Source organism: Rattus norvegicus, chromosome 10, assembly GCF_036323735.1.
Source record: "Rattus norvegicus strain BN/NHsdMcwi chromosome 10, GRCr8, whole genome shotgun sequence".
NCBI lineage: Eukaryota > Metazoa > Chordata > Mammalia > Rodentia > Muridae > Rattus > Rattus norvegicus.
Window position 1 is genome coordinate 71,235,562 of NC_086028.1, and position 23,798 is coordinate 71,259,359.

Below are 23,798 nucleotides of genomic sequence, written 5' to 3' on the forward strand. Positions count from 1 at the left end.
ATGGAGGCCCTGTGTAGTGTGAGGTTGTTTGGTCCGAGACTCTGGCTGCTTAGGGCATGATGACTGCTATCTGGCCAGCCAGGGAGGGACAGGGCCTTGGTGAAGGGAACCAGAATGTTCTCAAGCCTGTTTGAGCTCATGGTTTCACAAGTCTTCTGCCTATTGGGTCCTTGAAAAATCTGAAGGCCAAAGCAGAAAGAGAATCAGCCTCATTGGGTAGTGGCTTTGACTAAGATGCTTAAGAACCTGTGATGTTAGGTGTCTGTCACACAAGAGCCAAACCCTCCCTGGGCATTCTCCATTCCTCTCAGACACTTGTACCCAAAATGCTCTTGTTGGTAACGTAGAGAAGAGATTTCTGTCTTGGCTTCATGTGGTTTCCCAGCTTGATACATGTGAGAAACTGCATTTTTCTCCCAAACACAGATAAAAGTGAACTCCACAAAAATTTAAATATAAACCTTCCTAAAACGAACATTTCCTGCCCATCTGAATGCCCCGCTCCTAGGTCACAGTTTTGCCACCAGATAAATCTCCAGTATCAGCCTTCAGAGCCTGCTGAGTTCAATGTTGCTTGTGTCAGTGACAGTGAATTTGCGTTTGAAAAATGAACTACCGATGAGAACTCCTGTTGAACCTGTATTGTTTGTTATTCTGAGGCAAGGATTTGGCCCGGCTTAATCCCAGGCTTCAAAGCCAATTGCCTTTGCTCTGTATACAGAGCGTCAGAGCCCAGTGGCGTGGGTGATAAGAGAAGTAAGGGTTGAAGACACTGGGAAAGTGGGTCGGGGAGAGAGTGCTTTGATCTCTTCTTAAAGTATTTTCTGAAAGCAAAAGTCTATCAGAAGGAAGTGCCGAGAGAGAGAGAGAGAGAGAGAGAGAGAGAGAGAGAGAGAGAGAGAGAGAGAGAGATTGAACTCGGAGCAAAGCCACTGACCTTCCCTTCCCAAACAGTATCCATTTCAGCCACCCTCCCCTCAGGGAAAACACATCTTTAAAACTGCTTTGGGTATATAAGAAAGCCTCGAAATCTCTCTCTCTCTCTCTCTCTCTCTCTCTCTCTCTCTCTCTCTCTCTCTCTCTCACTGAGTCTCTTAGTTGTGTTTTCAGAAATCACTTGGCTCCAAAGGTCTGGCCTGAATACAGGCAACAGTCCTGCTTTGGTTGCTGCCCACCCTTCCCAGCCATACCCCGGGATTTTGGGATTTTAAGAACAGAATGATTGGTGGGCTCTCAAGTGATCCCGCCTTTCCCCTGCAACTCATTTTGCACTTCGTTTCCCTTGAAGGTTTAAGATAGGACCTCTCTCTCTCTCTCTCTCTCTCTCTCTCTCTCTCTCTCTCTGTGTGTGTGTGTGTGTGTGTGTGTGTGTGTGTAAGTAAAGGCTTATGTCATTTAAATGTAGGTAGATTTCTTCTCTGAAGTGAACTATTTCTGTGAGAGAATACTGGGCATCTGAAGTTTACAGCCCTATAGAATTTTAAAAACATGAACCCAGGGTGTAACCGCCATCCAGATAAGGGAGAACCTTCTAGTCCCCTACCCTAGCATTCCTCCTGCGTACCCTGCAGGATACCCGTCGCTGCCTCCCTGTAAACCACTTTTCGCACTTCCTGCCTGCTGCGGTGGTTCTAATGCCTGCGTTTCTGTGAAGGCTCGTGTAATTCCTTCAGACCTCCATTCCCAGGGAAATTGAGGCTGCGATGGGATCCAGCTAGGTAGGGAGAGTCTGGCGGATTCCAGGATCTTCATTTCCACTCTGTCCTCGAGATAGCGGTTGTGCACTAATTACGTGCCTTGAATTGACAACCGTGAGACCTAGGAGCCCAGCCATCCTCAGTGGGTCCCTTCCCGGCAGGGAGTTCATGGTTACAGATCTGTGGCCAAAATCACAACTCCCCCAAGCCTCGAGCCTGTTCCGTGGAGGAAGCTTATCCTAGCAGCTCATTCTAAAGCCATTTCCGAGTACGAAGCAGATAAAGGCTCGGAGCCTGTACCCTCTCAGAGCCGGCTGCTGACCAGAGGGGAGGTCCGGGCTTTCATCTACTCCCGGCGGGCGGCCAGGCGGCCGGCGTGTTTATTCCCCTGGCGGAGCCGCTTCCGAGCGCGCTGGCCTCCGCAGCTGTCTGGAGACTGAGCGGGTGTGGGGACCCGGGACAGTGGGGAGAGAGAGAAGACGCGGGGGCAAGTGCAGAAGGGTGTGGAAGGGAGCCAAGGGAGCCGGCCCAGTCGGGTGCAGCTACAGCTAGAGCTAGTGACAACAAGCTCCTGCTCCGCTCTCCTCAGCCCCGAAGCTTCCCCCACCCGCTATAGGGTGTTGGTTTTCAGGTGCGTTTAATGTTTTTTTAGTGTCGTAAGTCAGAAATAACTTATAGCTCACACGGTCCCTGTGTTTCATTAGGGAGGACCTTAACTTTGCCAGTAGAGCGCCGAGGAAGTCACAGCTCCCAAACTCAGTCTGGCCTCTGCGTGGAGGCCTGCTCTCCTGATGACCAGGCTGGCAAGCTGGACGTTTGGGTTCCCTCACTAGCCCTTTGCATTTGGAGGTGGCATACCTTACTCTTCATACAGCAGTACTTACACCTTGGACAGACTACTGCGTGCTGGGGGTGGGGTGAGTGGCAGCATTTAGGGCCCCCACAGAACTTCAGGCCCTTGAAGCTTGCCCTGAAGAGGTTTCGTTGGCTGAGGGACCCACACCAGATATCCTGGCTGCCCTCTTAGCTTGTGAGAGCTGCTGTCCTCAAAAGAGGGGCATCTGTGGACGGAAGAGGCAGAGGCCAAGAGGTAGTCTTCCTTCCCTACACTGGGGCCTCAAGACCTCCTCAAAGTGGCTTCTCCATGGTCACCTGCTAGAAGGGGGAGGACCAAGGGCCTGAGCCTCCGGAGGCAGAGTGCAGGTGTCTGGGGGTGGGGGTGGGGTTCTGAGGAGCACCCAGAGTCTGCCTGGCCCTCTGAACTGCTGAGGCCCAGGGGGAGGTAGAGAAGAATTGGATGGTCAGGGTCTTTTACTTCGCTCTCTGGCCAGGCTATACATACACGGTTGTTATAGTGGAAGGGAGGCATTTCTTTCTTGTCCTTGTATGTGGGCACTGGCCCTGGAAGGAGGCTAGGGCTGACCTCTGCTGTTGCTACCCTCAGCCACTACCTGGGCCTAGCTAGCCCAACACCATCAGGGCTGCCCCATTTTGTTTCTGTTTCTGTAGTAGTTGTGAAATGGTGGCTTGCAGGGGACAGGGTTCTTGGCCTTCCCCCAGGGAGGGTGAGGCAAAGCAGCTGCTGCCCTCCTCCTTTAGCTTTAGGTCCACTAGGAGTGAGGCAGGGCCAGGAAAGAGGGTGGCGCCCATTCCAGCTGTGCCCCTACGCTGGGCAGGGGGCTAGTTCGAAGGAGGAGGCTGGATTGGGTTCCTGAGTCCTCTGGCTTTCCCCTCATCCTTGGAGAGGGGGTGGGGTGGATATTTGAAAACGCTTTCAATTGACATCTGAGACAAATTCTTCCACACGGTTTATAAGTCCCTAGACTTGCAGCTAGAACTACGAGGACCCCCCCTCCCCCCGCCCTCCAGGCACGCATACAGGCACACATGCGCACTCCCCCCACATGCTTATGCACATGCGCCTGGTGCTTGGGGTCAGCATAGCAGCCCTTTCTTCCTGCAGTGTGTATACCAGCCTCTCCTGCAGCAGGAGAGGACATTGGCTGGGCTAGGCAGGTCCTGGAGGGAAACCAACCCTTCCGGAACCCTTGCGCTCAGGGTCCCAGCTTGCTGTGGGGTCTGCCAGCTTGTGGAGACCTTTATTCTTTCAGGAAGTCCTGCCCAACCCAGGTAAGCTAACATTGATAACAAAATGGTGGTGGTGGTGGTGGTGGTGGTGGGGAACATCCAATCTTTTTAATCTGTTTAAGCTGTTTAAGAGCAGCTTCTTGTGACGTTCTCTGTTCCTTTGGCTTAGTGAGTAGCTTCCTGGTGTTGACTCACTTCGCAGTACTAACAGTGGAGGGAGGGTTGAGGCTCCGTGGACCCTGCCTTTTTTTCCCCCCTTGGTTTTAAGAGACAGGGTTTCTCTGGGCCGTCCTGGCTGCCCTGGAATTCACTCTGTAGACTAGTCTGGCTTTGAACTCAGAGATCAGCCTGCTTCTGCTTCCCGAGCGATAGGGTTAAAGTTGTGCGCCACTCTGCCATTTTCGCTTTTTTTTTTTTTTTAAAGACAAGGTTTTTTTTTTTTTTATGTAGTCTAGACTTGTCTCAAACCAATAATCCTGCTTCAACCTCCCTGAGCGCTGGAATTATAGGTCAGTATGGCCTTACTGAGTTTAAACAGAGTACGCGGCTTGTGTAATTGGTGATCTAACAAGCTAGGCAAATGGTCTACCCCTGAGCTTATACCTCCAGCCCTGAGTTGTTGGAAGTCAGCTGGGGAGGGACCAGAGGCACCTGGGTAGGGAGTGGGGCGTGACTATTTTCTCTGCTCTGCTCTGGTTAAGGAGCTGAGGGACCTATGCTCTTGCAGACTTGTATGTATGAGTTGAGGGCCATGGGAAGTTTTTCTCTGGAATGTTTCCCCGAGCTTTAGGGTTCTGGACAGCTTCATCACAAGCTATAGGAACTGGAAGACTGTTTCGTTGGGTGGGTCTGCTTTCATAGAAATAGGCCATGCCACTGGTCTGTGGAGGGGGAACACAGCAGGAGCTGGAAGCAAGAGGGGTTAAGTTATCCTCACTCGGGAGGTAGGAAACCAAGGCACAGGAGACCTAGTCAGTGGTGGATCTGGCTCTGAACTATGTATGACAGGCTGATTTCAACATCTGTGTTTTCACCCGTGAGGTGTCTCCACTGACTACCTTGATTCCTAGTCAGTGAGGCACCCACCATGAGAAACACCCCTGCTGCACACACAGGAAGACCTCAGGGTTTTCACGAAGCGCCCTTCCCAATGAGAGAGGCATCTTATTGATTATGGGAGCAGCTGACAGGGACTTCCAGGTCAACTGCCCTAGCACCCTATGGTGGCACCTCAGAGTTTTAGCTGCACCTCATAAGCTGGCAAAGGGCTGGGGGCAATTTAAAGCAACCAGATGGCTACTGAAATCCTTCCCCACTATCCTGACCAGAGTCTCCGAGCTGCTGGGGTCCTAATCTTGGGGGGGATTTCCAGGGTGGGAAATTTGGGAAAAGGCATAAATTGTCTTTCTGGATGTAAATTGAGAGCTGGTGGGGTCCGGTGTAGCTCTGTCCTGTGGTACAGTGAGGACCAGAGAAAAGTGGGTCAGGACCTATGGGTCAAAGGGCTCTGCGGTCTGCCCTGGCATTTACTCTCATTTCTCCTGGTGTGCCACCTCAACCCTTGACTCCTTCAGGAGAATGTTCCCCAGCTACAAGGTAAAAGTCACAGGCATGAACCCCAAGACCAAGTACATACTACTCATCGACATTGTCCCTGCGGATGACCATCGCTACAAGTTCTGTGACAACAAATGGTAAGAGGCCGGGCCATCCTTCCTCAGCTGCTCTTGGTACTCCTGTCCAATCTGTCTCAGCCCAGATCTGCTTTGTTGGTCCCCGGCCAGCACCTGGGCAGGGGCTAAGGCAGGTCCAAATGCTTTTAGCACCAGCACTGTCTATAGCAGATGTGCAGGCTTGCTGGACCTCGAGGGGCCATACTTCCTCACATCATGAGCAGCCTGGTGCTGTCTGGTAGCAGGAGCACTAACACCGCGTAGAGTCAGGCACTGGCAGTACCTCACTGGGGTGGAGAATGGGTAGCATTTTCTCTTGAGAAACTAATGGTTTAGCGATCTTACTTGATTTCAGGCTCTTCTGTTTCTCTGCCTGGCTTCAGAGTCTGACCCTCTCAGACTCTGACTGAGGGGTTTGCTAGTAGGGCCCTTGCTAAAGGGTCTGGGGAAGAGATGGGCAGGGTGGAGGGACAAGTGAGTGTCATACCTTAGAAATATACGTGTCCCTGGAACATGGGGCTGGGACGCTGGGCTCCATGGTGGAGGTCATAGAAGCAGAAGCTAGATTAGAACTCAGAACAAGCTCTGGATATGAAAAAGTTGTTTAGGTCCCTTGAGAAGTTCCAGCTGACACATTTATAGCATAGAAGAATATATATGTGTGTATATATATATGTGTGTGTGTATATATATGTATATATATAATTATTATTAAGGCACGCAGAATGGAGGTTGGGGACGCAGCTCAGGGGTTAGAGCACTGTCAGTAAATAAGTACAACTCATAAACAAAACACACAGAAGTGCTCCAGTGTCCCTGAAGCATCTTTATAAAGTGCCTCAGTCTGGGAAGCAAATGCTCCTGCTTCCTTGCGTCTCTCTCTCTCCCTACAGCAGGGAAAAAGCTGGGAAGTGCTGACTCCTCCTCTCTGTCCCTCCCACTCCCCCCTGCACCAGTACTAGATAGAAAACAGCTATTATTCCTGTGGCCCTGCCTGGTTTGCTCTCTGAGGGAACTGGAAGTCAGGCACCGCCTGCCTGGACCCCAGTGTGCTCAACTGTTCTGCTGTCTGCTTCTTGGCAGGATGGTTGCTGGGAAGGCTGAGCCAGCCATGCCAGGGAGGCTCTATGTCCACCCGGATTCTCCTGCCACTGGGGCCCACTGGATGCGGCAGTTGGTCTCTTTCCAGAAGCTGAAGCTGACAAACAACCACCTGGACCCCTTTGGCCACGTAAGAACGGGGATGGTAGTGGAGGGAGCAGGGTGGGTCGTGTGGATTCAAGAATCCCCCTTTTGTCTGACCCTGCAGAGCAGCTGTATGTGCCCCTCTCCCCTCATTAGCTAGTGCATCTGGGCAAATACCTCAGTCTTTATGGGCCTTGGTTTCCTTGTATAGAGATTGGAGGTGACCGGGTACCTTTTGTAGCAGTGAGGCCTAGATGAGAGACGGTGCAGGAAGTACCCTATAGGAAGGAGCTAAGTGAGGGCAGGTACCACAGTGGAGATGCTGATGGGGATGAGGGGAATCTTGAGGACACTGATGGGAATGATGCTGATGACAACCGTGAAGGTGGTTGATGGTGATAGTGATGTCAACGGAGATGAAAATGGAGATGGGGATGCTGAGGGCCATAACTGGTGATAAAAGGATCACGGGATGGCAGATTAAATCTCTCAGGTTTGGTTTTCCAAGGCCTGCTAGATCTGCAGACACGAATTCCGAAGTTCCTTTTTGCACGTTCCACTCTTTTGACCTCTGCCTCCTAACTCAGCCTCTGCCTAGCTCCCTGGGGTCTGGTTCATACTTCAGGGCGGAGGCGGTGGGAGCAGACGGCAGAGCTGCCCCAAGCATCCTGATTCCATCCTCCCAGGTTCATTCTTTCCCCATCTGTTCCTGGCAGGCCCACAAAAAGGAGCTTTTTTATGTGGAAATCTTTAGCTCAAATGTGTTGCAAACAGAAGCCCAGCAGCTGGTAACTTCCTCCAGGGCTTCAACCCTGCCTCCATGGGCTTCTGTGATTCTTTGGAAGTTTAGGGCAGGGATGTTGGGGAGCCCAGCAGAGTAGAGGCAGCCAGGTGCTTGTTATGCTGCACACCTAACACCGAGGGCAGAGATGGGGACAAGTGCACAGGCGTGGCCCACTCGCACAGCTCAGTCCTGGAGCAGGAGGCTGTGTGCAAGTCAAAACTTTTCTGAGCAAAGAAGTTCCTTATGCAAAAATGCAGGAAGCGCTTCATCCTAATCAACCCCAAAGCTGTCCTTGGTGTCAGTTTCTGCCTCTGTTCAGTGTTCTTCTTAGTTATTGGTGATGTATCTAGAATGCTGACTTGACTGAATGAACTCTTCTCTGTTTCACAAGTTTCCCAGGCAGGGCCTGAAGATCCCCATGGAGAGGCTCAGGCAAGCCCCAGCTCCTAGAGCAAACCCTAGCCAGGTCTCTGCCCATACTTGACTCCTGCTGGACTTCGCCTGACTGGATTGTGGTATCAGGCGCATGAGGCCTCTGATGCCCGTGGGGGATGTAGAGACAGGAAGCCTCTAACTACACCTGCAGGATCATGCTGTACTGGCAGGGTGGGGTGAGTCCAGCGCTTGGCAGGTGTGGCCTCTTTGGGCATCTGAAAGTACCTTGAGATTCAGGGTTTGGATGGGGTTTTGGGTGTGCTTGATTGTTACCATGGTTCTCAGGTGCAAGGATGCTTGCCAAGATGCTTCTGTTTCCCTTGGCCCTGCAGAAAGTGAGAGGAGAGGGTGCCCAAGGTGGGCCTTCTTTAGAAGCAGGAGAAAGTACTGTGTTTTCTACACCCATCTTCCTGGTGGCTCTTCAAGTTCTGTAATCCTGCATGCTTTTTAAAGTGAGGGTCAGGGGGGCTACTTTGCAGAGTTGTAAGGCTGTGGGGGCTGCTGGGCCCTGACCACTGAGGCTTGTTTCTTTGACAGTAAAAATTCTACCTTTTTTTTTACTTCAGCTTTCATCCCTGAGGGATAGTTGAGGTGCATCAATCTACCTTATGTCTGTCTTGTACCCAACACTTGGCATTTATTGGCTACCACACCCCTTACATTGTTGGTCCCAAGGAGATGAGAGTGTTTGAGGTAGGTGCTTGGACCCAGGGCTCTAGCTATCTTTCTTAGGTATTGGTAGTATTGCTTTAGAGGGAGTAGGCTATGGCTGTGTAGACAAGGGCTATGCTACACAGGCTCACTTTCTGGTCTTCTTAGGGCAGAGCAGCCCTTTTGACTCTAGATTTCTATTCTTGACTTGTGCCAGAGGGAGTTGTGAACTTGCAAGAATGGAGGAAAAGTCACCCTTCTTGGCTTCTCATTTGGGAGCCTGGGAAAGCCATCTTGTACTATGAATTTGCCTCAAACATGCCCTTTGTTCTGCGTAACTCACCCACCCAAATACTTAAAAGCTTCCAGTCCTGAGGGAACTTTCCCCAGCCCAGTGGACTTGGAGGACTTATCCCTTGAGTTCTCACAGCATCTGAGGACCTCTAGCAGCTACTCCTAGTTTTCTCCACTGTCACCAAAGGCTGGCACCTCTCCCTGGGAAAGGGATAGCTGAAGAATGAGAAGGGACTGCTCCTCTTAGAGATGGCCACAGCTAGGTCCAGTGGTGTGAATTATTCGAGGGTTTGGCAGGGGGCTCCATGTGGGCCTCTCAACCCACCACATCCCCTCACTTCAGAAGTGGCCAACTGGTTGGCCATGTGTCTGCCATCACATAAAGCAAGAAGAGAACCGTGAGTGGAGGAAGTGTACAGCAGCCATTTTGGATTATCTGTTTAATTTAGATTCTTTATCTTTAGGGCCTCCTCCCTTTGTGAATGTTCATTTTGGTATCTTCTGTCTTCCTCCTTCCCCTCCCCTCCCTCAGATGGGATAAAGGGCCTTGCACATGGTGGGCAATCCTTCTGCCCCCAGCCTGAGGTTTCCCTTAATTCTCTGAGGACCAGGAAAGGGGACTATGACTAGGTCTGGGGGTTGGGCTTGGCAGGTTCTTCCATGGCAGGAATTGGGAATTGGGAACAGGAACCTCTTTCAGACCATGTGGCTAGATGCTTCCAAATTCAGGGTTGAGTTCTGACGGGAAGACCTGTGGAGTTTTTAAAAACTTAAAAAAAAAAAAAGTGAATGAGGGTGTTTGGGTGCATGCCTGGTACCAGAGGAGGTCAAAAAAGGGTGTTAGGTCTCCCAGGACTGAAGTTACAAGTTAGTGTGAACTGCCATGTGGGTGCTGGGAATGGAACCCACGTCTTCTGGAAGAGCAGCAAGTGCTATATTAATTGCTGAGCCATCTCTCCAGCCTCAAGTTGTGGGGCTCTGTAGTAAATTCCCTCAAGGACATTTCTAGTAAGGACAGTGGAGGAGGAGGCACAGGAGGGAAGGACAGGTGCAGGGTATGACCTGGATTTTGTGGGAGGAAGGACTGGCAGCAGGAGCAGAAAGGATCATGGGAGTAAAGCAGGACAGCCACTGCCTCAGCCTGGCACACCTTCAGCCCTGCTGCAGTCAGTCTGATGACTGCAGAACTGTCCGTCTCCCTTCCTACCCCCACCCTTCTAGCAGGCCCCTGTGCTAGGTAGCCATGTGGCAGAAAGAGGCCACTTCCCCTTTCTTTCCTGGTCTCTTGAGAGTCTAGCAGTACTTGGGCTTCAAGAAGTCAAGTAGGGCTGAACTGGGTCCACAGGGGCTGGCACTTGGGTCTGTCTTTCCTGCTCATCTGGAGGCAGGAAGGAGACATCTACAGTAGGCTGTGTATCCATATGTGTGCAGGAAGATGGTTAGTATCATCTGTATGCCAGGTCTTTCAGCTGTCTGAGGAGAAAGGGCCATCTCACAGGGTAAATCTGACTGGAGGGACTGAGTTGGCCCTCATCCGAGTTTCTTAACAAGACAGGCTACACTGGGGATGAGGGATAGAGGCATCAATAATGCCCTCCCTCTTCTTACCCTCCTAGTGACATAACAAGGTACAAGTCCCTCAAAGTTCACCGTAACAAGTGAGGTTATTGGTTTACTTAGCGTAGATGTGGGGTTACCGACAGGAGTGTGGGTGCTGCCCCCCAAAACACCTGGAAAAATCTTTACTCAGTTTGGATGATGGCATCCCCATAGCTTCATAGAAGGAGTCTCCTCCCTTGACCTCTCTCAGAGGCTACGTGCAGTTAGGACAGAATCGCACACTCTCGTGAGGGTCCCATTACCCAACAGTCAACAAGCCCAGCCCAGATCTTTTGCCAAGTAGATACAGCTCAGCCCATGAAAATGTAGGCAGTCTAGCTCAGAAGGCAGTCCTGTACAGCACTGTGCCCGCCTGACATCCTGCCACCCCACCTTAGTTAGGTTTCTCTTGCTGTGAAGAGACACCACGACCAAGCCACCTCTTGTAAAGGACAATGCTTAATTGGGTCTGGCTTACAGTTCTAGAGGTCCAGTCATCATGGCGGGAAGCATGGCAGACATGGTGATAGAGGAGCCGAGATCTTGAACCTCAGGCAGCAGGAGACTGTCATATAGGGCTTGAGCATATCTAAGACTCAAAGTCCACTCCCACAGTGACACACTTCCTCCAACAAGGCCACACGTCCTAATCTGCCACTCCAAATGGGCCAAGCATTCAAATACACGAGTCTAAGGGGGCCAAACCTGTTCACACCACCATCCCTTTACCTTTAGTCATTTATCCTCGGTTCTGAGTTCAAATGCAGTCCCTCTGGGGACAGAAGCACAGTTTCTCTGTGTGCTTGGGGCATGCACAGCTTTTCATCCTTCTGCTTACAAAGTTGTAACTGAGTATTATATACCTCTACAGCTGATTTTCAAATCAGAAATGCACTCACATGGTTTAAAAAGAAGCCACCAAAAAAAAAAAAAAAAAAAAAAAAAAAAAAGAAGCCACCAAGGAGACTGGGGAGATGGCTCAGCTGGCCCTGTAAGCCTGAGGACCTGCTATAGGTCCATAGCTTTTATCTCAAGCCCTGCACAGTGGCATGTATCAGTCTACCCTGGTGCCATGGCTGTAGAGACAGGTGGACCCCTGGAACTCACTGGCTGATTACCAGATGAATGAGCCCTAGATTCATTCACTCATCCATCCATCTGTCCGTTCGTCCGTCCGTCTGTCCGTCCATCCGTCCCTTTTCTCAGAGTACAGTGGAAAACAACTGAGGACAACCCTGGATGCTGACCTCTGACCTCCCTATGCACATGCACACACAAATACAGCACATCACACGGAGAAATCACTGAATTGAAGTGTCTTTGCTGAGATGTGGTCAGTCACTATCTTTGGCAGAATAGGCTGTAGCATCACCCTTTATACCTTGCCCTGTGAACAAAGTAACCTGGGAAGACTTTCATTCACAGAGAGCTTCCTCTTCTACTGCTGGGTTCCACTTTTTTGTTGTTCCATGAATCACTTTGCTGGACCTTACTGAAAGAAATTAGATATTTTGTTACCATGTGTTTCAGGGATTTTGTTTTGGTTTCGTTGAGCTTCCGTTGCCCAAGCTGGCTTTGAACTTAGGATCCTTCTGTTTTAGTTTTCGGAGTACTAAGACTGTATGTGTTGTCCCCCATCCCCTGTTATTTTTCACTTTTTGTTTTCTGAGACAGGATCTCACTGTGTAGCCCTGGCTAGCCTGGTCCTTGCCGTATAGACCAGGCTGGCCTCTGACTCTCTTCATTATTTCGATTTAGCTTGGATGGGTGTCATTTTGCGCTGTGCCAAAATTGTGTGTGTGTGTGTGTGTGTGTGCATTTTGGTTAAGACTGTCTCTCACTGGGTCTGGAGCTCACTGGTCTGGCTAAGCCCAGCAGCCAACCTCAGGGACTTCCTGCCTCTGCCTCAGCTTGGAGATTGCCAGCATTGGCCATGCCTGGCTTTGAACATGTGTACTGGGGATCAAACTTGGGTCCTCAGGGTTGCATTGATGGAGCCGTTCCCACTCCAGCTTGTCCAATTCCCAGTAGTTTGACAGGTAAACTACAAGTACCAATTTTAGTTTTAATTCTTGTGTCCTTCCCCGGGAGCGCCGGCATCTGTGCACACAAATCTCCTTTTCTGTCAGCTGTTGGGATTCTTCATTTTCCACTCAGATTTTTCAGTTCATCGTTCTTAGGAGCCTTTATAAATTCGGAAGATTTAGGCCTTATCTAATGCGTTTGCCAGTTTGTCACTTGATCTGGCCCACGGTAGTCGTTTTCCCTGGCAGAAGTTTTAGATTGAATTTATCCTTTCTTCTTTATAGGTTCTGGAAGGACCTCAGTCATTTCTTCTTTATAAGGGAACTTTCCTTCAGTGCTTTTCAGAGTCTTTCTGCGTAGCCCAGGTTAGCCTCACACTCACGACCCTTCTGCCCCAGCTTACTGAGTGCTTTGAGTAGTCTGCTTTATGCATTGTGTGGTCTTGAATGCTCAAACTCAGGTGGTCAGGCTTGGCAGCAGATGCCTTTAACCACTGAGCCATCTTGCCACCCCTGGATTTATTTTTAAATACAAAATAGGAATCAAATAGGAATCCTTTTAGAACTGTGCTGGCCATTTGATGGGAGGTGTCAATCCTGTTTTTTTTCTCTTTTTGAGAGAGCTACCTGGCTGTTTCAACATCAGTAAAGGAGGGTTCTCTTTCCCTGGGGTAGGATGCCTTCTGCATTCTATTTATTTATTTATTTATTTATTTATTTATTTATTTATTTATTTTTATATTTTTTTCGGAGCTGGGGACCGAACCCAGGGCCTTGGGCTTGCTAGGCAAGCGCTCTACCACTGAGCTAAATCCCCAACCCCAGCCTTCTGCATTCTTGGTCCCCATGTGAATTTGTCTATTCGTGTGCCAGCTGCTTAAACTACGGAGACTTCTCCATGCATTTAGTGTTTGGCAGGGCTTGTCCCCTTGGCTCTGCTTCCTTCAGTTTTCTTGGCGAGTTGTGTGTGTGAGTGTGCGTGTGTGTGCACGTGTGTGTGTGTCTGTGTTTCATCTGAACTGTGGGATCAGCATGTGGAGCTGAAAGAGAAACTTGTGTTTCTACTGCAGTTCCTTTACATTTTAAGCTGGCGCTGGGAAGATTTGGAGGAATGCCCTTTGCTTTGCTGGAGTTCTTTCTCTGCCCTCCAGAGTGCGATCAGGTGCTCTCCCTAAGGCACTACACATTCCTAGGTAGCCTCCTCTCAGGTGCCGTCACCCCTACCTTAACTGCAGACTTCTTCTGCCATATTTTCTTATTTTCACTTGATTCTTGGTGATGGCATAACTTACATTGTGTCTGGACACCTGGAAAGCCAGTGGGTGCTGGCAGACAGCACATGAGTAATGAACCCATCCAAGGGGTGGTGTTTTAACAGGCAGCCTTTTCCGTACCAGGGGCTGCTGTCCCTCTTTGCCACCCCCATTTCCTGACTAATAGTGAGTCTCAGCACTGCCCATCAGGCCACCCCTCCACAGCCAGGTAAAGGGAAGTCAGCTTAGGAGTTAGTACTGATTTTGCCTCTGCCTCAGATGTCCAGCTGTCTTCCAAAGTTCAACCCGTGGTCTGTTAAAATGAGGGTGGCCTTGATGTTGACTTTGTAAAGATATGGTTAAGATTAATTATGATGTATGTAAAATACCTAGCCCAGGGCCTGGCACGAAGGCTATGTTCTCCTGACCCTTGGCTGTCATTGTTGTTGCTGTGGGAGAAGGCAAAGCAACAACAACAACAACAACAACACATGTTCCTGGCTCTGTGTGAGAGCCCCAGGTTACTGTCCAGGGAGTGGGGCTTATCTGGTGAAGGCTTCTTGGATAGGCTGAAGGTCTGTCTGACTCTATTCTGTTTTCTCTTTTCTTTCTCTTTCTTTTTGATGGTATTTCATTCCATAGCCTAGGCTGGCCTTGATTTCTTGGGGTCCCTCTTGCTCTCAGCCTCCCAAGTCCTGGGATTACAGGTGTGAGCTACCAAAGCCACTCTGCTGCAGATGCTATCTCTGTTCTAATCTAATGTCCACGAGGTGGAGGGCATGTCCTTAGTGAGAGCCTGATGCCAGGTAAATCTGGTTTCACTACATGAGTAAATGTACGTTAGCCTGCTGTTGTGCGGCTGGCATCCAGACAGACGCACTGGAGTGCATGCTCCTTGCAGTGTCTAACAGACACCTTGTTATTAGCCATGATGTTCATGGAGGGAAGAGCTGCCAAGGCCATCTGGAATCCGCTGGGCCATCTGTCTTCATCCAGCTGTGTGTCCTTGGGCGAGTCACGTTCCCACCCCAGGCCTTCTGTTCCTCATTGTCATCTGGACCTAGGGGGTTGGGTTAGAGCACTCCCTGCCTTTCCGGGCTCTCAAGTTCTTGGACTCTAACAGGGATAAATAAGGACCTTGGTGGCAGAGCACGCTGTGGCGAGCTCTCGGGGAGACGCATGCTTGGCGCTATTACAATTGTTAAAACAGAACAGGCTTCTGAATTGTAGCCAGAACATAATGAATCCCATTTCTGGGGAACACTGATGATGATGGGACTGGTCATGAAGTAGGGTGGCTGACATGGCTAGCCCATTTGGCCCAGTATCACTATGTCACAGATGTAAACGTGAGGTTCTGGCAAATTGGTTGAACATGGTGCCTGGGGAACTTGTGACCAACGCCAGGTGTATGAGTCACTCAGTTGCTTTCATATCCTCTCAGGCTGGTAGAACCAGGGTTCAAGTTTACATGGGCATTGGTTTGATGGGTGGGTTTCCTTCTAGACGGGTACTGGATGGTCAAGAGCTTGGAGGGTGTTGGGGACCACCTGGTTGAGGGCTGTACTTCCACAGACACGGACTCCAGTGTCTAGAGAAGAGCTTGTTCATGACTTGGAGCTAGTGGAGAGACACCATGGAGGCTTCTTACTTAACTCTTTGGACTTCCCTACGGCCTTGGTTGTGCCCTCTAGTGCAGTGGTTCTCAAGGGTCCTAACACTGTGACCCTTTAACACAGCTCCTCACGCTGTGGTGACCCCCAACCATAAAATTCTTGTTGCTACTTCAGAACTGTAATTTTGCTGCTGCTGTGAATCATAATGTAAGGACCTGCATTTTTCCAAGAGTTGTGAGACCCTTCTAGGGATCACGACCCACATGCTGAGAACCACTACCCTAGTGGCAGCTCCTTCCCACCTGCCTCTGCAGGCCCTGTAGTTTCTGATCTTTGGAAGGTGTCTTTGGCAGTCTCAACCCAAGTCATCCAGAGCACTGTCTCGTAGGCTGAGGTGGCGGCATTCTGAACATAAAACTTCCGTGGGGTCGAGGAGCTGGTAGAAGTGGCCCTAAAGGGAGGGAAAAGAAGAAGCTCATATTCAGGAATAGGCTGTGGCTGCTGCAGTCTGTCCCTAAGAGCTGGGGACACCTCACTGGGGTGTGGGTAAAATGGCTGTGGTTTAGGGTTTTGTCTGGTCTGCCTTTATAATGCCATTCTGGGAGAACCAGAGAGCCTGGGGTGCAGCCAACATTTGGGAGAGCTGCAGCATGTGAGTGCCCATAGAAAGAGTGTATACACCTTCAAATCCTGCCTGGAAATAAGTGCCCAGATTAGCTTGTCTCCAGTGAGCAAAGTGAGCTCTGCAGAGAAGAGGCGCGGAGGCCCAGCTCCACTCTGTACTCACTCCGCCAAGAGGCCTAGGGTGCAGAAGACCAGAAGATAGGACCCTTTCTTGGTAGAAGCTTGCTCATCTTAGTGGTATTGGGAACTGAGCCCCTATTTCCATCCCTGGGTGACTTTGTAGTTTGAAGAGTCGAAAAGAAATAGGAAGCCACATGGTGTGGTCAAGGCAGAGTGAGAATCTCCCAGAGGAGCTGAGTCCTTGCCGAAGGGAGAGCAGCAGTGACTGTGGGCTGCCTGAGCCCAGCTCCTGGCAGCACCAGAGCAACCCAGGTTGCTGGGTTCAGGGAACAAAGCCCCTCCCCCCCCCGAATCCCTGCACCTTGGTGACTTGTACAGGATGACAGAATCCTGAGGTGCTTCACAAGGGCCCATCCTGCAATATCAGGACACTCCTGCTCCTAGGAAAGGACTGTGTTTTTCAGCCTTATTGAGCTCTAGTCCAAGGCTATGAGGGACCTCCACACCTTCCCCCCAAGGGGCTAAGGCTTGGTGTACAAGACAGAAAGGCCGAGACCAGAGCCACCTAGGTGGACAGCAGAAGCCAGGGCAGAGCAGGCTGAAGCCCACAGCTAGCCCCTGGCTAGCACCAGCCCCCCCAGGCACAGGAGAAGGTGGAACCTTTTGGAACTCAATTCAGGAAGGCTTTCCAGGAAAATGCTTTCACTCTGGTCCTTATTCTCTTAGCATTGCAGCCACCTAAGGGTTAACTATTTCACCCCACAGAGGTAACAGCAAGCCTGGAAGGGGCACCCCTGGGGCAGAGGAAAGCATTTGGAGAAGAGGAACTGGGGGCCAGCAGCTGAGATAGAAAGCAAAGGGTTAACAGATGTTGCTGGGCTGATAAAATGCCCCAAATTCCTGGTCCAGCCTCCAATGAGAGGGCATCTGGCAAATGTCAACGATAAAAAATACATTTTAATGACACACGATGTAGCCACTACTGTGGGGGCACAGCCATACGGAGCAGGTTTGGGGCAGTAACTACTGTGTGTTTCTGCCTGGGCTCTGATGACCAAGCATCTTCCCTGAGATTCTGTCAGCTGGGCTGAACTGCCTCCCCCAAACCTGTCTCCTGTAGACCCAGGCAGCCTCACAGGAACTTCCCCTCAGGCTAGGAATTGCCTCAAGCAGCCTTAAGAGAAGCAAGCGGCTGGTTTTATCAGGTCCCAAGCTAGAGTAGGACACCCCCTCCCCCAGTTTCCCTCTTCTGCCCTGCAAACCCTTACCAAAGTTGCTGGAAGATGTGAGAGGTAGCAGCTGGCCAAGCCCTCACAGCAGCAGTCCTAGGAAAGGCAGGGTACCTGCAGGCGTAAGGGATGGGGAAGGCTTCATGCTAGGATCTCTCAGAGGAGACCTGAGAAGGTTGGCATAATGTCACAGTGAAACAGTCCCACACCACAGAAACTGGAGTAAGGTGTCTCTAGCGCAAGCGGCCGGGTTCCCATTCCCTTTCCTCGGGAGCTTTGAGACATCTCTGGGTTCAGGCCTGGGCCCCCCACTGTCAGAATGAAACTGGGCAGGGTCTGGAGCTCAGACTGAGACTCTCTCCCACAGATCATCCTCAACTCCATGCATAAGTACCAACCTCGGCTGCACATCGTTAAGGCCGATGAGAACAATGCTTTTGGCTCCAAAAACACAGCCTTTTGCACCCACGTGTTCCCAGAGACCTCCTTCATCTCCGTGACCTCCTACCAGAACCACAAGGTATAACCACAACCCACACTTCAACACCAGCCTACCCTCCTACTGACCCCAGGGTACATCAAGTGAGGAACAGAAAAGCAGAGTAATCCAGATAAACAGTGAGCCTGCCATACTGGGAAACAGAGCAACACTTTAGCTGGTAAGGGCAGAGCCCATGGCCAGCAATGGAAAACTGGAGACATGGAGCCTACCTTGCGGTTGAGCTCTTTTCTTCTAGAATCTTCCCGTAGGTACAATTGTGCCCACCTGGGTCCTGTCAGCTAGGAGGTATTTGCCAGTTCCCCACCCCATGTCACTTTCCTGCCTTTTGCTTCGTACCCCTGGTTATAGGCAGAGCCCCCCAAGTCAGTTTTGTGGTCTTTCGAAATCTGTAAGGGGGTTGACATGCACAGGAAGATGTCATGGGGTTCAAGAGCTGGGGGAGTTCTGGAGAAAGCACTAGGAGGTTGAAGCAAATAGAGCTGAGAGCCAGGGACAAGCTCCCAGTGAGCAGCCAGGTCCAGGAAGACCCGGGTGCGTCCTGGGCTCTGAGATGACTCAAGAAGGGGATGTAGCATTTCCAGGCTGTTCCTAAGTCATCCTTAGGCCTGGGTTGGGGGAAGAGGGCTACCAGTCAGCTTGTCCTCTCTCCTCTCACTGACTGTGTATGTCCATTTTCTGACAGATCACACAGCTGAAAATCGAGAACAACCCTTTTGCCAAGGGATTCCGGGGCAGTGATGACAGTGACCTGCGCGTGGCCCGGTTACAGAGGTGGGGCTGCTCTGGCCAGGGGTGGGATGGGAAGACCCAGTAACCCTCAAAGCATCTTCACTCTCTCCCTGCTCCTCCAGCAAGGAGTATCCAGTGATCTCCAAAAGCATCATGAGGCAGAGGCTCGTTTCCAGCCAACTCTCGGCTAAGCCGGATGTCAGCCCCCTGCACAGCACACACCAGGCTCTGCAGCACTACCAGTATGAGAATGGGGCCCACATGCAGTTTGCTGCTGCAGAGCCCCAGGACCTGCCCCTCAACACCTTCCCAACGCAGAGGGATTCTAGCCTCTTCTACCACTGCCTGAAGCGGAGAGGTAGGCTTCCATGAGGACACACGTGCCTGATGTGCAGGCATGCTGGGTCTCAGTTTCCTGTGGCCTTGGAAAGCCTCAGGCAGCCCTCGGTGTTCCCAGCATGCTGGCCAGCCCCAGGTGTTGACTTGGGAGCCTCCATTGGTAGGGTTCCTCCTGCTTGGCTCTCCCTGGGAGGTGGGGGGAAGCTGGATCATTGGTCATCTCAGCCCCAGAGCAGGGGGCACCTGCAGTACTGTGGGTGTTGCACTCCACCGGTCCCTTAAGGATGCACACAGGGTTCTTGGGTGCTGAAATGAGTGACTGGAAACAGATTTCAGGTGACCACACCCTGGACACTTGGCTTCTTTTCAACACTGACCTGGGAACCAGCATGTCCTGGCTCTGCCGCAGACAGACCTGGGCTTGACTAGTGTTACACCTTGCCAAAGGACTCTTGTAGATTCTCAAGATCCTCTTGGGTGTGAGTCTGGGGACTGCTGCTTATGATCCAGAATGTTCCCTCAGCCCACTCTTAGAAGATTGGCCCTTGGGCCTAGGAAGGCCGGATGCTGCTATATTTTTAAAATGTGGGCTTCTCATGTTATTATATAAAATTCAAACTTTAGTGTCTATAAATAATGCTATGTTGGAGCTTAGCCACACCTCTATTTGGTCTACAGTTATTTTCATAATCCAGTAACAAAAGTAACTGTGGTACAAACTGGATGGCCTTTAAAGCCCATACTGAGGGAGGGATAGGTCACCTGCCAATCACAGGAATGTAGCTCAGGGGAAGATGTTGGAGAAAGAGGAGTAAGTTTCCTCGGCAGCCATCTGCAGAGAGACTAGGTGCTCAGCACCCGCCCCCCCCTTCCTCTAGGCTGCGCAGCTCTGTATGCATGGCTCCCAGAATGGATCCCTAGAGAAAGCCCAGGAGGGAGGCCAAGATAAGCCAACAGGAAAGTGTTCTTAAATTTGTTAAGAGGGCTGCTGTCCCAGTCCTCAAGCCTCAGCCGTCCTGGGTCCCAGGAGAAGACATGTCACTCCAGAGAGTTGAGCCCATACAGTTGGGGGGTGTTGGAAGATGCAGAGAAGTGGTTTGTGGTGGCCGATGGCATCTTTCCAGAGGGTATAAAAGTAGGCTGCACATAAAGCCTTTTCATGTGTTATGTGGGGATTGGCGTGACAGGCAGCTGATATGTCTTCTTCGAACATAGTAGGGTTAAACTGCTCTTCTCAAAACAGCAAAACCTTGCCTACAAGCTCTTTGGCCCACTGCCCCCTTCCTGAGGCTCTCCACAGGCACTGAGGATTGAGGCAGTAACATCGCCGCCTTAATTTGCTGGCTAGTTCTGACAGATGTGGTCTCTGGGCCTGGTTCGACCTGGCAGTTGCTTCTGCTTTCCTGGGCCAAGGCTGTGCTAGTCTGAGAAATGCCAGTGCGAACAAGGGCCGCTTCGCATCCCGAGAGGCTGGCAGGGGATCAGAGCCGTACGCTGCCTGATGCAGCAACATCTCTCAGTGTCCAGGGATGTGGTGTCCCCCTTGGCCTTTGGCAAGGGTCCATAAATTGACCGCTTCTTGGTCACTGCCACTTTATAAAAGCTGCAGCTTATTCAAATGGTTCTGGGAGTGCCCAGCAACATGGGGCTGAGTGAAAAGGGCAGGATGTCCTGGCATGTCGGGGAGGGGTGGAGAGGACACCAGGCCCTGAGCTGGCAGGAACACCTCTTTCTGAACACTTCTCTATCTTTCAGCAGATAGTGCCCGCCACCTGGACTTGCCCTGCAAGCGATCCTACCTGGAAACTCCCTCTTCAGTGGGGGACGATCACTATTTCCGTTCTCCCCCTCCCTACGACCAGCAGATGCTGAGCCCTTCCTATTGCAGTGAGGTGACCCCCAGAGAAGCCTGTATGTACTCGAGTTCAGGGCCTGAGATCGCAGGGGTGTCTGCCGTGGACGACTTGCCCCCACCTCCACTGAGCTGTAACATGTGGACGTCGGTGTCACCATACACCAGCTACAGCGTTCAGACCATGGAGACTGTGCCTTACCAGCCCTTCCCCACACACTTCACCGCCACCACGATGATGCCTCGGCTGCCCATTGCCGCCCAGAGTGCCCAGCCACCAGGAAACGCCCACTTTAGTGTGTACAATCAGCTATCCCAGTCTCAGGTCCGAGAGCGAGGTCCCTCTGCTTCTTTCCCTAGAGAGCGTGGCCTCCCTGCGGTGTGTGAGAGGAAGCCACCCTCACCTCACCTGAACACTGCCAACGAGTTCCTCTACTCACAGAGCTTCTCTTTGACCCGAGAGTCATCCTTACAGTATCATTCAGGAATGGGGACTGTCGACAACTGGACTGATGGATGACATGACTACCCTTATCCTTGACAGCCCCAGGACCATGTCAACCCAGTACTAGCTTCTGTGGGTGGCCGGCACTGCCAAGAAACATGGAAAGGTATTTCAGAAGGTGTGTGTGTGTGTGTGTGTGTGTGTCTGTCTGTCTGTCTGTCTGTCCACGCATGTGCATATGTGTGTGTGTTTGCTTGAACTTCTACACACATATATGTGGTTGGAGAACATCTGTTTTCTTATATGCAGCTAAGGCCAAAACAAGAAAAAATGCAACTATCTAAGAAGTAATTTTGGCTGCAGGAGCTGTGTCCACTGTTCTGTGGCATCTCTTGACAAGCCCTGGGTGGGACAGAAGTGGAGGACTCAGGAGTCACCTAGAGCTTTCTGCAATATACTCTGATTTTACTCAGGGGCCAAGTGAGATCTCTGGCACAGGTTGGGCCTTTCTCTTCTCTTGGGTGTTCATGCTTACCATAGAGTTCCTGGCCTTCCACCTACAAGGGAAGCTGCCACTTTTGGGGACAGAAGCACCCGCTTCCCTTAGCTTCTGGAGATTGTGTGAGACTACCTGAGTCTGAGAGCCCTTGGAGAGTGGAGTTGGCCTGGACTTAGGGTCTGAAGCATGACTTTGGAAAAGAGTCATGCGCTAAATGTCACCTCGTGGTGCTTGTTTTTCCTCCAAGAGGAGGGGAAAATGTCACCATCAGTATCTCTGTAATTATTCAAGTTTTATCATAAAGTACAGAGTCCCTCCCCTCCCAGTCCCAGCATGGGGCCTCTCAGCCTGTGAGACACCATCTGCATCCAATGATGGGCAGTCAAACACACCTTACCTGGCAATGTCCCTCGGAGATCTCACTGGACTGATGTTACACGTCAGTTGGACTGGTTCTGCTCCCAGAAAATCTACACACATCCCCAGAGCAAGGATGCCGGCAGAAGGAAATGGGACAGCTGAGAGAAAGTTCTTCAGTATTCAAGCTCAGAGGAGCATATCTTCCTTCAGAATGGGGGAGGACAGTACATACTCCTTGGTCCATTAGCATCACATGTCGCCAGAACGTCAGGGTGGCCAGTATGAACCCTAAGTCAGAATTTGGAAATCACTAAACTCTTTGCATGCTGAATAGCTATTTATATATTATATAAATAAATATATAAATAAATATATCTCACAAATGCGGGCCACATGTCAAGTTCAGCTTTGCTTGTTATAAATAAACTTACTGAAAACAAATGCTGAAGGAGGTATTTGGAAAGACATCTATTTAAATTTTTATTACAGTTGAAGTTAAAGATAAAACATATATATATATATATTATAAATGCACACTGCAGATAAAGCTTTATTAGAAAACACATTAGTTGACAGGCGGTATGAAACTTCAAGTGTTTTTGATATATAGCATGGACATTTTATTTTGCATATTGGAACATAAAGCCATCTTACAACTGTGAAGTGTGTGCTTGTCCTTTGTTAATGTCTGGCCATTACTTGGCAGTGGTGTCTGCCTTTTCTTTCAAGTGCCTGGTGGGGTCCTCAATTCCTCTCTAAGTGTTTGTAACCATGGGCCCCTCAGAGTGAAGTAAGTTCAAAGTCTATTCGATCTCACATTACTTCCTGGGTTGTGGGGCTCTGATTCCAGGGCTCACAAAGACCCCTGAAAGGAAGAACAGGCAAGCAAGATAGATCTCATCTCTGTTAACAGTTCACACAACCCTGCAGTTTGGGGGTGATAGTCTCCTAAGTAGAGAACCTTTGGTATTTGTGCAGTGGCTTCAAAAGAAATAACTGCAGCGTAGGTTTGAGCCTGAGTCTAGTGCTTTCTGGAGCTGCTGGCTGTGCAGATCTGTCAGCCAGATTCATCCTAGTGGGTATGAAGAGAAACCCTGGCCTCAGGATGGAGGGATTTGGGGAGATGAACTCCAACTTGTGCTTGTCACATTAGGTGAAGAAAAGTAACCTACAGAAGGTGCTGCAGAGTGTGGACAAGTGTCCTGTGCCCTCTCACCTACACTCCTCGTCCATCCCCTAAAATGTTTTCTCTACCGCTCTGGTCTCCACCTTAGATGGTCTTGAAACCCAGGAGAAGAGAGACAAGAATAGGTGTGCTTTTAAAGCCTCTTGCCCAGGCACTGTTGGTGTCCATCAGGGCCTTAGTCACAGAGAAAACATGGATTTGACTCAGGAACAAGAAAGGTGGCTTTTCACTCACAGTCCCTGCCTGTTCCTTTCCAAAGATGGTACCCTGCCCAGGACACCACTCGCCCAGAACTCAGAGGGCTGGATGTACGTTCCTAAAGTCTCTCCAAGTACCCACTCAGCTCAGTATGAGAATTGTTCCCAAAGAGGTGTTCAGCTTTGAGACAGCCCAGAGAGTCCTCCTAACTTTCTGGGAAGTATAAGTTTCCCTGACTGCCCCACCTGGGTATGGCATGAGCAGGGCCTGCAGTGGGATTTGTGGAACTTTTCCTGCCCCTCTGAATCAACAACTCAATAAAAAGGGGGCACACGGGATCCTGTGGAACAAAGGGTACCATTCAGTAACGCCAGCAGGTCATACATCATCAGCCCAGAAGCCTGCCACATGACACT

The 23,798-nt window shown here is 50.6% G+C and overlaps 2 protein-coding genes across 6 annotated transcripts in view; one reads left to right on the forward strand and one right to left on the reverse strand.

Annotated features, from left to right (window-relative positions):
• Positions 1–22,661, forward strand: part of Tbx4 (T-box transcription factor 4) — a 30,078-nt gene extending 7,417 nt beyond the window's left edge. The window contains exons 1-7 of one of the 5 annotated variants that reach the window (XM_039086044.2): positions 1,049–2,328; positions 5,360–5,479; positions 6,542–6,689; positions 17,640–17,792; positions 18,457–18,545; positions 18,626–18,861; positions 20,598–22,661. In XM_039086044.2, the coding sequence (XP_038941972.1) occupies positions 5,364–5,479; positions 6,542–6,689; positions 17,640–17,792; positions 18,457–18,545; positions 18,626–18,861; positions 20,598–21,214 (1,359 nt within the window). In that variant the 5' untranslated portion in view covers positions 1,049–2,328; positions 5,360–5,363 and the 3' untranslated portion in view covers positions 21,215–22,661. Of the gene's footprint in view, positions 1–1,048; positions 2,329–2,352; positions 3,828–5,359; positions 5,480–6,541; positions 6,690–17,639; positions 17,793–18,456; positions 18,546–18,625; positions 18,862–20,597 lie in introns of those variants that run through there. The other 4 variants (XM_006247037.5, XM_063269092.1, XM_006247036.5 and 1 more) reach the window with 4 other exon arrangements.
• Positions 1–23,798, reverse strand: part of LOC134480843 (large ribosomal subunit protein eL21-like) — a 1,068,210-nt gene that overhangs the window by 627,393 nt on the left and 417,019 nt on the right. The gene's annotated exons all lie outside the window — the stretch shown is intronic.